This window comes from Pangasianodon hypophthalmus, chromosome 26 (genome assembly GCF_027358585.1).
Source record: "Pangasianodon hypophthalmus isolate fPanHyp1 chromosome 26, fPanHyp1.pri, whole genome shotgun sequence".
Taxonomy (NCBI): Eukaryota; Metazoa; Chordata; class Actinopteri; order Siluriformes; family Pangasiidae; genus Pangasianodon; species Pangasianodon hypophthalmus.
Window position 1 is genome coordinate 7696655 of NC_069735.1, and position 13884 is coordinate 7710538.

A 13884-nucleotide genomic window follows, 5' to 3' on the forward strand; every position below is an offset into this window, starting at 1 on the left:
TGGATAAATCATGATCATGTTGCTGAAGATAACAACACTGGTAAGACATAAACTCCAATATATATATACATTTTTGGAGGAAATAAACTGTAACATTATAAAAGAATGTAAAATTGATAGCTTTACTTATTTATGCACTGATCTAGCATTCATAGCCTTGTTATGGGGTAACATTAATAGCAAGTCACATTGTAGATCAATACAAATAGTCTGGAATTAGATTAAGCTGACAAATTCCTGAATTTATGTATAAGATATTTATGCAAAAATATATTTTTTCCTACACTGAGTAGAAATGAAAAATGTCACGACAATAGAACCATATTATATTAAGCACTTAAACAGGCAACATATACCACATACATTATTTTGACTATTGACCATTTTGATTATTTTGACAGTCTGGATACTATGGAACAAGAGTAAAGATTTTACCCAATCATATTAGCATGTGTCCACGTTTGTCTCTTTTGAACCTGTGTCACGTGACTAGTTATCTGCCTGTAGTTATCTGTGATCATTTAGTCAGCCTTTCCAGAAAAAATCCTGGCCACCTTTGCTGTAGGAAATGGTAAGCATGTGGTAAGTAGCTATGCTGTTAATAATTATGTAATTAATATGTAATGTAATTAATTTATATTGTGAAATGCATACAGTATATAAACTCAGGATAATAATGATTTAAATCTTAATAAAGAAAAACAATTCTAAATGTTGTTCATGCTGTTAATTCAGACTTTAATATGCCTGTATCGCCCAGGATGCATTGTGAAATTAATAGCAGTAAGGAGTAATTTAATAATATTCAGTTTGATATACACTGGTGAAAATATTACATCCAAAAAGTGCATTTTATTATAATTTACAGCACATTTTGTTCAGCTAAGCCATCTTCCATAACACAATTTATAGGAGAACAAGACAGACATTTTTGAAATATTTAACTTTAAAAGAGATTAAAATGTGTGTATATAATGTATATAATAATTTATACTTTTACTGTATTTTTAATTAAATATTTTTTAAAATGCAGATTCTAACAAAAGCTGTAACTTATGAAGAAATGTATCAAGAGAGATTTATTTAAAAAATTATAAATATTTTCATAACTCATTTTACTGTTTAAGGTTTAATTTGAGATTAAAATTTCAAACAGAAACGTGAAAGACTTGATTCCAAATATATTTTTTGAGAAAGACTGTAATTACTTATTGTGGTAAATTATTTGATATAAATTTGATGAAATCATTTCAGTGGTAGTACCACTATTTCTGTCATTTTAAATCCAGTGGTTGTTTACATGTTTGTTTATTTGTTTATATCAGACCACACGTTGTCTGTAGAAAACATATAATTATTTATTTTCTATTTAAGAATTATTTTGGGTTTTCAAACATTATTAAAAATTTAAAATTATTTAAAAAAAAATATTACAAATTATTCCTACATTTCGAACATTCTCTAACTAGGAGATTGTTAGTATTCACGCACTTCCGCTTCCTCGTTTCGCTCTCTTCCGTCACTTCCTCCTTGCGCGCTTCGGTCTGTCCACGCTTATCTAGCATGCAGCGGTCCTGTTTTCGTTCACTTTAATCTGTCCAGCTCCGTGCATTGGGGATTTCTGTTTACTTCTTTTCTAGCAAACTGTCCCGTGTTCATCTGTGCACACGTGTATAAGCGCGCGCGTTTCCGCCATGCCTAACATCGTGCTGTTCAGCGGAAGCTCCCACCACGACCTGTCCCAGAAAGTGGCGGATCGCCTCGGGCTCGAGCTGGGCAAAGTGATCACCAAAAAATTCAGCAATCAGGAGACCTGGTGAGTTTTTAATCTCAACTTAGGATCAGTGGAAAGTGTAGGAATCTGGGGCAGCACGTGCACCTTAAACCGCATGTGTTTACACAGCAGAGTTCTCACTCCAGCCTGCTCACGTGCTGATTTCTCTTAACTGTACAGTTGTCACGTTTCTGAGAACTTTGTTTCTCTGAAAATATGCACACACGCACACACACGCGACTGGTTCTTGCCTCTGATCAGGCACGGAGTTGTTGCAAAGTTGTTTTGGGAAATACCAGCTGCCTATAGAAAAGTAAAGCCGTTTGCATCAACAGAGGTTAATTGTTAATGTTTAGCTGGAGACCTGCAAGTTAAATGCTAATATTGTGCAACAGCATCATGGCTCCACATTTGCACACCTATTTCCAATCCAGTTTATTCATGATGCATGAATTGCCACGTGACAAAGTTACTGGACTTGCTTAGGTTTGGATTAGTCCTCTGTTTACATTCAAATACAAATGCAATAGAAATACAATCTCAGATATAAAGGTGCCAAGCTGTATTCTTCCTTGTCTTTTAAGTGGTGTTGCCAAAGGGACATGTTTATACCTTTTAATATGTATGTTTTATCTGGAAACCTTTAAAAATAGGTATCAAACATACCACCCCAACAGCAAGGAAGGGTACAATGTGTTACCTTTATCTCAGAGAGTGTTAGGTGGACGTTTAGGGATGCACCAGTGTGTTACTGAGTATTGGCATCAGGGTCAATACTACCATGAAACTCCACCATGGATTGGTGTCAGATCTACCAATGTTTTGCATAGATCAGACCTAGTCAGTATCAGGTGCTGACTAATACTCAGATATTTGAAAGCAGTATTGTATTGAAAATGGAAAAAGTGGATTCCCTTTTATACATTGCCAGAAAAGACAAGGCAATATATCAAGGTATATATTCCAGCTTAGTCTGACCAGCTACTAGCCACCAAAAAAACACAGGCAAACCATCTTCACCTGCTGGTAGAAAGGGAACCATTTCTGAATTTCTGCTGTTAATACTAGATTGCACAATGCTACAAACATTTATTGATCAGTTTGGTTAAGTAATAAGGATGCCAGAAAATAACTAATGAGCTGGCAAAGGTATGAATTGAATTAAATTTGTACTGAAGATTGTTTACCAGTTTGGCCAGTTCGGCTTATGTTTTAGCAACTGCTCGCTGGTCTGACCAAGCTGGATTTTTCATCTAAGAACATTGCCACAAGGAAAATGGTGACAGCACTGTGCAACAGTTGATACATTACAATGACCTTGCTGTTAAGATTTCTCAGACAGAAAGTCTGAAGATTGGAAGCACATTGCAAAGGATCAGACTTGTCATAAGGGCCAAATTGCTGCTTTGCTGTGAATTACTCCATTTCATCAACAGCATGGTTAAAATAGATAAACAAGTTACATGGTTATCGTCATTTAGATAGCTGACTGCTTTAACTAACGAGATAATAAAATGTCACTGTTAACCTGAAATTCCTGCACACTGTTGCGCAGGTTATCTTGTGATCATAGGTTAGCCGAACAGTGCTGAAATAACAAATCTACAAGATCTGTCCACAAAGCTTTACCTACGTTTCGTGAATTACCCTATCACCCTTAGAATGGCGCAAGAAATGTTATCTCACAATACAGTTATGTAGTTGTCACAGGGTTGGTTGGGTAAACCAGCGTTTTTGGGACTCCTGGTCAATGGGTTCAACATGAATGTGGCCTTGTTAGCTTTTAGGCTGGTGTTTTATTTCTTTTCTTTTTTTTTTTTTTTTTTTTTGTAATTTGATAGATGATTGAAGAATTATCATTTGAAGCGCTTTTGAAGCAGAAACATGGACATTAAATAATATTATGTGTAATGTTTCCCAGAACTTTTTCTTAGGGATTTTTGATTTTAAAAAATGTTAGACTTGTAGCCTTGATTTACTGCTACTAGACATACAACCTTTGTATACCTGAGGTAGCAAAATGCTAGTGACTTATTGGTTCTGAGAACCATCGTCGCTAGCTTTTCCCTCAGATCATAAGAGAACTAAGGGAGACCTTAGTTAGCAAGCACTTCTGGTCCTTAATCTTAGTGGACATTATTATACATAACAATTGTATTAAACATAACACACTAATGTAGGGTTTTTTGTATGTTAGTTAGACTACTCATTGTCTTACTGCTACTAGACATGCGGTAGCAATAAGCTAGCTGACTAGGTGAGTCCTGAAAACTAGCATTGCTAGCTCTTCTCTCAGATCATGAGAGAACCAAGGGAGATCTTAGTTAGCATGCGCTTCTGGTCCATAATCTTAGGAAACATTATTATGCATAACAGTTGTATTAAACATAACACAATAATGTAGTTATATATATGTATATTATATATGTATGTTACGATGAATATTCTAACTAAACTTACTGCTACTAGACATGCGGTAGCAATAAGCTAGCTGACTAGGTGAGTCCTGAAAACTAGCATTGCTAGCTCTTCCCTCAGGTCATGAGAGAACTTTTAAGATTGTAGTGTGTTTTGCCTCCCAGTCTCGCATATAGAGCTGTGTTTTTGTTCCTAATGGATTTGTCATGGTCCCTTTTTCTTGTCCCCTCACGTGACACGGTTGGAGACAGATAAACAGTGGGAGGCCAATCTCCTGTCAGGAATTTTTCACACAAGTGTTGACTTGATAATTTTTTTTTTTTTCACATCTCAGACTCTCTCTGTGCAAGCAAGCAAATGTATACTTCAAGTGTACAAAATGTATTAATGCTATCTTGGTCTGTAGATAGAAGGTTATATTGTAGCATATTTTCTTCAGAAAATGTCTTGAGATCCTTCCAGGCTAAACGTTTACTTCTAAAGAATTAAAAAAAAAAAAAAAAAAAAAAAAGTACACCGATGACTGAAGCGAGATATCTGCCTCAAGTCTTAGCTGTGATGCGAATCCGACTTCCATTTTCTTTGTAAGGACATGATCAATTCTTTTTAAAATTTTGTTTAATAATAAGCTTGAAAATAGAGGAATGATTTGGGGAAAATTTGGAGAAAACTTTTCTCCGGTAGTTAACCTGTTTGATTAGCCAGGACTTGTTAAGTGTCCAAATCTTGTTCTTTTAATACTATTTAATTTATGAGGCTAACATCGCTAACAAGTAATGTAAGCTTATGGCCGTGATCATAAGCATCATAAAAACTATTTAGAAATCAAGGCATTCTTGCTTGAAATTACATTGGCGAAGTAAATTCACATTTCCGTTAACCACTATGTAGAATCTCAAACATATATAAATATGTATACAGTGCTTCCAGGTTCATCAGTTTTGATTTAATTTGTAATTTGAGGGAATATGTCATTTGAAAATGTAATTTTAGAGTAGTGGTAAGTGATAATTTCATATCGCAGTACTTGGCTTTTTACGGTAGGATCTTTGACACATGATTACATGTTTTGTTTTGCTAACAAACCTGAGGAGCCAGGTTTCATTTATTTTCAATTCATTTTAACAAAAACGTAGCTTTTAAATATGAAATAGGAATGACTGAAAATAGGTTTTAACACTTTGGTAGATGAACATTGACGCCCGACGATACCTGCATTACTCAGAAGTGTGCCATGGTGTTAATATAAGGCAATATCATATCATCATACCCCTCAGTCACACACACACATTGCTTTTGTGAATTGCCTGCTAATGCAAAACACTCTGTTGCTATTAAAACAAACTGACAAGTCCATGATGTGTCACGATATTTTTTATGTTGAAGTCATTAGTATTAATGATGATGATGATGATGATGTTGTTGTTGTCTGCTGCAGTGTGGAAATAGGCGAGAGCGTGCGAGGCGAGGATGTGTACATCATACAGAGTGGCTGTGGAGAAATAAACGACAACCTCATGGAGCTGCTAATCATGATCAATGCATGCAAGATCGCTTCATCATCACGTGTGACCGCCGTCATCCCGTGTTTCCCCTACGCCCGGCAGGACAAAAAGGACAAAGTATGCTGGAACTTTATTTCACCTGCATTCAGTCACAAATGTAGAAGTATAGATTTAATCGATCTTTGCCCTCTTTTCTGTCTTGCTGAGCATGAGACTTTTTAGACAGCAGGTTTGGCCTCAAGCTGAGGACTGATAATTATTTATCAGTAGATTAGAGAACATTCCAGTGAATGTGATGGCAAATTATTGTGTTGTTAAGAAAGTTGAGGGAATAAACTCTGACATATTAAGCCTTTCAGTAACCTATGAGAAGGGAATATACTCACATTATAGCAGTTTGTAGCTCGGATGCATTTACAACTACACTAAAGTTCTTTAAAAAAAAAAATCAAACAAACCCAAAAAAAAAAAAAAAAAAAAAGGCAGTTTTACAGCCAGGGCAGAGGTCAAGGTTTAAAGGCTTAAAACGGGGTTTGTGTGAGCTCAAACTCCTTTAACATCGACCATGTGAGTAAACCTTGTCACAAGTTTTGCAGACTTCTAGGAACACTATCATACTGCAGAGCACACTCGGCTTAAAAAGAACTGAGCAACTCATCCACTTTAATGTTACTAAATGTCACTAATGTCCAAATGTGTTTGCTTAGTGTTTGAGCTAAAGGAAAACCATTTTTTCCTTTCAGAGCCGTGCACCGATTTCTGCTAAACTGGTGGCTAACATGCTGTCGGTAGCCGGAGCAGACCACATAATCACTATGGACCTCCATGCTTCACAGATTCAGGTAACAGCTTCACAGGCAGTGCAAACTTGCAAATGTAAAATCCTTTTTTTTTTCTTACATATTGGCTCTTATTTATCAAAGCCACAGGCAAATGTGGTCAAATCTGATTGTAATCAATTCATAAGGCTGCTCATATCAGCTTAGTGTTGGAAAATGCATAGGAGAGAAGTGTGTGGGACTTTTTTTTCCTTTCTTTCTTTTGTAAATCTCACTCCCATGCTCTCCTGAAAGAATTCTGACCAATCCCGTCCACTCCTGAAGACATTTTTGTATGTGCCTGCTCGCAGTATTTCTAATGAACTTAGGTGGTTCTGTTTCCCAAAATATAAACCAATTTTAAATAAAGTATTTACTGAAGATGAATGAATGAATGCCACAGGGTTAGATCACGCCATATAAATAAACGAGTTTCATATCTGACAGCGTGACAGAAAAATCACGCAATCTGACTGTTTTTGTTGATCCCAGTTCCAGTGCTAATAACATGTGGCTCAAGTTCAGGCCTGTTTGAGCTCCATCACGAGCTGGAAAAATGACTGCAGCACTGAGCAAACCAGTTGCTTCTACACTCAAAAATGTTACAGCTGCTCAATAAAGTTTTAAAGTTGTTAAAGTTTTTTTAAAACTGAGTTTTATTTATCAGTTGGTATACATATCTGTATATGCTGTAAGCACTACAACATGTACAAACACTAATGAAAATAACACAACACAAGAAGAACTTAGAAAATATGTGTAAAAAGTAGGTATGTGTGTAAAAATGTGTGCTAAGCTCCTCCATGTTGAAGACTGTAACGTCTCATTTTACATTTCAAACTAAAACATACGCATTTACTTGAGCTTGGGGGTCTCTCTCTCTCTCTCTCTCTCTCTCTCTCTCTCTCTCTCTCTCTCTCTCTCTCTCTGGGTTTTGTTAGATCTTTTGGATGGACGCTTTATAATTTCTAGCAAAAATGACATGAGCTTACAAAGCAGTTAAAAATTAAGTACTCTTTCAGTCATCTGGTGCTTTGTGCTGTGTTTTGGCCTCCAGGGATTTTTTGACATTGCTGTGGACAACCTATACGCAGAACCCGCAGTCCTCCAGTGGATCCGAGAGAACATTCCTGAGTGGAAAAACTGCATTATTGTGTCGCCTGACGCTGGCGGTGCTAAAAGGTAACCTTTTGCCGTCTCGATCATGGCTAGGGCCAGGGGTCAAGCACTCGAGGCTGACCTGGGGAAGTTTAACAGGTCAACTTTGACTAAGGATTTGCTTTGGTGTTCAGTAAGAGCATGTTTGCTCTCTGATGGTTTGATAAGATCTGCAAGAAAGCAATTGTTTCAAAGGTTGTCTGTGTGAGCTGTCAGTGGAGTGGATAATAAATCACTGTAAGTGACCATTGCTTCGAACTGTGCAGGCCTCGACCTCAGTCATCATGTTTTATCTATTAATCATAATATATATATATGTAATATATATACACAAAGGTAATTTTAGTCCTACGTTAAAAGCCATTTTGCTTGAAAAGGAAACAGTATAAATCATTCATAAAAGGAACATGATCATTGTCCAAGGATTAAGTACTTACAGTATCACTTACAACAAAGCTATTCATCTTCAACTACTTACAATGCAGGTTCAAAAGACATGGTTGTAGAATTACATTTAATTACAGGTGGGGAAAAAAATCCATAAGCTCATAAAGAAGGTGACAATAGTATTATTGATACTAATAATGAAATTAGAGCCTGAAAACCACTCTCTATCTTTTCTCCTCTTTTCTCATTCGTCATTTTAGTGATGTTCAGTGTCATATTAATGAGAAGTCCAGTGTAGAAGTAGTGGAGACGGCAAACGTTGGACTCAAAGTTCCAGAATGCAATGCAGCTGAGTTACGGCAGAGACTTTGCTCAGCTAGTTAACGATCTATGAGAAGTGCAGTGGTGTTGATGGTGGTATTAGCATGAAAGTTGAAGCTTTGGACCTGTATCTGTTTGAGCAGAGCATACAGGTGAGGAGGTGAGAGAGCTGGATACAACACTCTCTTTAGGTAGAGATGAAGCGAGGGGTAAATCCCACTGATAGCTGAACTGCATTGTGGGAAATGTAGAAAGCCAACAATGTCAGTGAAAGAAGGTTAAACTGGGGAAAAAAAAAAAAAAAAAAGTCAACGCAATTTCATTACCAAATAAATCTTGGACACCATTAGTGATCACATGTTAATTATGCAAATGAAATGTAAGACATCCAGAGAGGATTTTTCCTTTAACATAGCTGGAACTGCCTTATGTGTGGCACTACTTTTGAAAAGTGGAAAAGTATGAACTCAGGATGATGTTTTGGAACGATTATGGATATTCTGTTGTCAAAATAGTATAGCCCAAGACACTAAACTGCTAAATTTGTTATCTTTAGACATCTTTCTGTACTAATGGAGATCACTGTTCATCTTTTTCTCTTAAAGACATCTAAAATGATCAAGAAAACCAAATATAGGCAGTCAGGAAAATGTAAAAATCAATATTGGAAAAGTCCTAAACCTATGCTGCATTCAGGTCTCGGTAATATTTCCTCAGTCTGCAGTTGTGGCCTCTTCAGAAGGTAGCATGTGAAGTACCGAATTTTCAATAAATCTGAGAACTGTATATCATGTATATCATTCAGGGAGTAATATTTGTTTGCACCCAATGAAAGTTCAGTGAAAATTTTAAAAGAAATGTCCGATCCCCAACTGAGGATTCCATTTACTCATTTAAACATGATTATTTGTGATTATTTGTGAGTTTAAGCCTGTAAATGTGTCCTCAGGGTGACCTCCATCGCCGACCGGCTGAACGTGGAGTTTGCGCTCATTCACAAAGAGCGCAAAAAAGCTAACGAGGTGGACCGGATGGTGCTGGTAGGGGACGTAAAGGATCGGGTGGCCATTCTGGTGGACGACATGGCTGACACGTGTGGAACCATCTGCCACGCTGCTGATAAGTAGGTCAAAGCACAATGCACATTCCAAATGCAAATAAGCCACCATAAACACATGACGGCTTTATAGTACAGCCATGAGATTGTCTAAAACATCGTGAGAAACTCTACGTTCACAATATCAAGCGACAATTTGGCGTGGACTATCTGGTATGTCTGGTGAGTTCTGATATGAGATGGTAGTAGCCAAAATGTATAAAATCTAATGTAAAATGCATATAAATGGTTGTATTTATATTTGGTGTTGTAATTAACCCAAGGGAAATACAAGACCATGGCTTTTCTTCCATTGTTGAGGATCAAATCAGGTTGAATGATGGCTAAGTGCAGGTCTCTGGGGACAACGGACAAGTTGCATCTCAGACCAGATTTGTCTGAGGAATTCACTCGAGTCAGTTGTTTGGATTTGTTATTTTACCGTGTCGCACTTAATTTGAAAAAAAATAATAATAATAATTGAGAAAAAAAATCTCAATTCAGATTTTGTCACATGTTAGTATAAACATTTGGAAAGAAATTTCTGATACATTATTATGCTGTATTAGTGATGAACAAAATGGTGTATTTCTTTAGTGCTCCAAATATCCACATCTGTATTTGTTGTCGGATTTAAACCCGAAGTGGGCGTGGCCTACAAAATATAGTTGGTTCTGTTTCCCAAAAGGAATGAATGAAGGCTGTAAATGCATCTGATGTTTAAGGGGATTGCAGTCCCAGTGCACTCCTCGAGAATAGATGCCCAGTGAACCTTTCTGACAAGTTTAAAATAAAAAAATAAAGAAAAACATTATTATTTGTATCTGTTTAGAACACATCACCTGTTCATTCAGAATAATGTATGTGTATATCTGAATAATGTATCCCTATGCGTCACTGATGTAAATAATAATGAAACGTTATTTCTAGTGAACCACTTGAAAAAATCAGATTCTGCCGTAACCAGAACAACCTGAAAAAACACATACAAGTTTAAAAAAAAAAAAAAAAAGTGGCTGAATTTGTGCTAGGTTTAGTGGGGACGACATGGACCTCTCTCAGTCTTTCTCACTCTGTTATATCTCTAATATCTGCCCTCTTTCTCTTTCTCATTGTGTTCTCAGGCTGATCTCCGCCGGTGCTATAAAAGTCTACGCAATTCTCACCCATGGCATCTTCTCGGGTCCTGCGATTTCACGCATCAACAACGCTCCCTTCGAGGCCGTCGTCGTCACCAACACCATTCCACAGGAGGAGAAGATGAAGCAATGCCCCAAAATTCAGGTATTCTTAAACTAGAATTATCAGTCCTCCTCATTTCCTGAATTATCTGCTCATGGCTTATTCCTAACAGCATATTGTGAGCTGGCAATTGCATTCATGATTGGCACATTCTACATAGAATCTAATGGGAAGCAGCTCACAGTGGAGTGCTTTTACCTCCCAGCCAATCAGGTTGCAAATTGGACGGCAAGTGAGAAAAACAAGGATGGAGGAAAGTGGAAAAATTTGCCTTGTTAATGAGCTAATATACAGAGATTGACGACATGTTGAGTCGAAATATTTCACAGCCAGTATTCCAGCATTGCAACGTAACTAGTTACTTAGCCAATATTAGCTAGAACTAGTATGAGTATTGTTATGGTTACAGTGTGTGCGTCACAGGAGATGCTTTTTTTTTTCATATCGGCAAAAAGGTGCTCTTGCCAGCAGTTTTTTTATGTATGAGGAAATCATTTATTCATAATGTTGATGGTATTGCAAGCAAACAATATAAAATTTCTAGGGAAATAAGTCTGTAACTCAGTAAGTAATGAGCAAATAAAAAAAACGAAATGAAATACGGCAGAAATAAACACATTAAGCAAATGTAAAAATAAATAAAAAATATAAAATGGAATATATACCCACACACACAATTAATTTAAAAATTTGTTTAAATGTTTTAAACGGGAAAAAAATCAAGATACATCAATTGGTAGTTTTGAATTATTTTCACTTCATATCCACAAAATATCAGGCTGTTGATAGAAAGAGTGATTTTCAACATCAAAAAAGAAAATTAAAAAAAAATAAATTTTTTTTTAATTATTTTAAATATTTAAAAAATTTTTCTATTTAAAAATAAATTTAATTTTTTCTATTAAAACACTAAGTTAAGTCGAGAAGTTGTTTTTGCAAAAGTGCTAAAATGAATCACATCAGTTAAAATATGAGCAATTAATTAGTGATTATTTCATATTCATACATTGCTGTAAGAACAGTGACTCAGATTAGTCGTGTTAGTGTTTTTCATTATAAGGTTGGCTGAGTGGAAAATTGGCATGCACTTCCAAAACACTTTTAATCCGCAGCTTGCTGTTCTCTGTTAGTGCTCGTGGGCTGCATGTGGTTGATGATTTGTACGGATCTTTTCTAGGTCATCGACATCTCCATGATCTTAGCCGAGGCCATCCGGAGAACCCACAACGGCGAATCCGTCTCGTACCTGTTCAGTCACGTTCCGTTGTAAGAGAGAAGAGCAGTTACACCTCCTTCCTCCTCCATCACCAATTCCAGTATCATCCCCATGTGGGAGTCCTGAGAGTCAGTCACATTCGGTAGCCAACCGCAAGCAGCCAGCTCTTGCTTATCCTGCGCACATCACTGTCTTATTAGCATTCCATTCACAAACTATGGGACAATTTACAGTGGTTCCGCTCTCATTTTTTTGGATCTTGTTTCTGCTTTTTAACCAAATATCTGATGCCAATTTTACTTCCATTATGTCCCTCAGTATGTGGGATTTTTAAAAATTTTTTTTGGAAAGTACCTTTTTTTTTTTTTTTGACCTCATTTATTATTTTTTTCCAAATGTATGCATGTGTATATAGTTCCCCTACAATCAGACGTGGCAATTTCTGCATTACAAGATGATAATTTTTGTTAGGTATTCAGTTCAGTCCTAAATGTTCTACATCTGCGTTCCCAAGAAGTTTTGTAACATGAGTAAAGATTAAACAGAAGATGAGATGTCCGTATATAGACTCTCTCTGCCATTTTAGCATTTTATGATGCGCTTTATTCTTAGACCTGAAATAACATTTAAGCTGATTATATGATTTAAAACCTGATGACATTTAAAACAGCCACGTGAGAGAAATGGAACGGTTCTTTGGCTTGAGTCCACCATTGTGGTCTTTAATGCAGCACAATTTATTGCAAACAAACGTTAAAGGTATTTAATGCACAGTCTCCGTTTGCACAGTGAATCTTCTGAACTGCAACAAATCGCTGATCAGTTATTAAATGCACAATTCAGAGCAGGTGCTCCTTTTAAAAGCTGCCTCCCTTCATCACAATGGCTAACAGACTGTTTGAGACCACACTGACTTGTGACTGTTGAGCTTTGTATAGTTCTCGAGTGCTGGATTGCATGCGTTAGTACAGCATTTGTGATTTCCACGTAGCCTCCATGTGCCATGTAAGAACACATTGTCATGGGTGATGCATGGAGTTAACACTGTATGATTTCTGACAGAATCCTGGCTGTCCTTGTTGTGTTGTACTGTTCACCCATTTTAAAGAGCATCTTTCCACAGTGGTACAACCGGGTGTTGTCCAGCACTGTCGATATCCAGCGTTACAAACATGATTAAACCTTTTAAATCAGACATTTGTCTTTTCGTCATGGTTCAAAGCCACATGCAATGGTCACACACTAATAGAGCTAGCTTAAATAACACTAAATCAATTAAATGTGCAGATGAGTGACAGTGAAAGTTTGCCTAGAAACCTCAAAAATGTTCCACGTTCAATACCTTTTAACAGATTTATTTCAAGAAGCAACAGAAGAAGATAGCTGCTTTATACAGCTTTATACTAGTACAAAAAAAAAAGCTTCTTTAGAGAACAGTAACAGTTTTCACCAGTAACTCTTGTTGTCTGTCATTAGATTTCGGTCCTGAATAGAGAAACAGCAAAGTGGAATTTAGTGGAATCCAAATTTTAAAACACTGGTTACATTTCACAGCATCTTTTCATGCATTTCACAATACATGAAGCTTAACGCAGGCTCCTGGTTTCCTAAGCATGAGTAGAGCATTAGCGAATGCATTCCAGGCATTGTACTCGAGACACTGATCAAGTGTTACTGTCTTAAAGTGACGATGAAAATAAAAGAATGGTTTGACAATGTCTTGCGGTGTTCTCTTTGACCTAGAGGTTATTAATTATGTTATTAGTTATTAATATGATTATGATCACTTTAACAATGTCACGTCTTGATATTATTATGCAGAAGCGTAGGAGTGTTGTCTTTCTATAGTTATTATTAAATTAATGCTTCTCTTCTTTGGAATATACCAACATGAATAAATCGTTTAGATAAGCCTATGATTAGCCTATGAAATCTGGATTTTAATACTT

At 36.5% G+C, this 13884-nt stretch overlaps 1 protein-coding gene across 2 annotated transcripts; it reads left to right on the forward strand.

Annotated features, from left to right (window-relative positions):
* The first annotated feature begins 482 nt into the window (after positions 1-482).
* Positions 483-13653, forward strand: LOC113537525 (ribose-phosphate pyrophosphokinase 2). Of its 2 annotated transcripts, XM_034300242.2 has the most exons (8): positions 483-582; positions 1641-1816; positions 5631-5814; positions 6441-6539; positions 7573-7697; positions 9331-9504; positions 10602-10761; positions 11897-13653. In XM_034300242.2, the coding sequence occupies exons 2-8, from the start codon at positions 1695-1697 to the stop codon at positions 11987-11989; spliced, it is 957 nt and encodes a 318-aa protein (XP_034156133.1). In that variant the 5' UTR covers positions 483-582; positions 1641-1694; the 3' UTR covers positions 11990-13653. The 2 variants fall into 2 exon arrangements, with proteins under 2 accessions (XP_034156133.1, XP_026787842.1); XM_026932041.3 differs by lacking the exon at positions 483-582 and having other exon boundaries at positions 1498-1816.
* Positions 13654-13884: the final 231 nt, after the last annotated feature.

Bases quoted from the DNA above. Each gene is read 5' to 3' on its own strand.
- LOC113537525 (XM_034300242.2), top strand. From the start codon at position 1,695: ATGCCTAACATCGTGCTGTTCAGCGGAAGCTCCCACCACGACCTGTCC. The intron at 5,815-6,440 runs GTATGCTGGAAC...TTTTCCTTTCAG, and splicing joins GGCAGGACAAAAAGGACAAA to AGCCGTGCACCGATTTCTGC. The intron at 7,698-9,330 runs GTAACCTTTTGC...ATGTGTCCTCAG, and splicing joins GACGCTGGCGGTGCTAAAAG to GGTGACCTCCATCGCCGACC.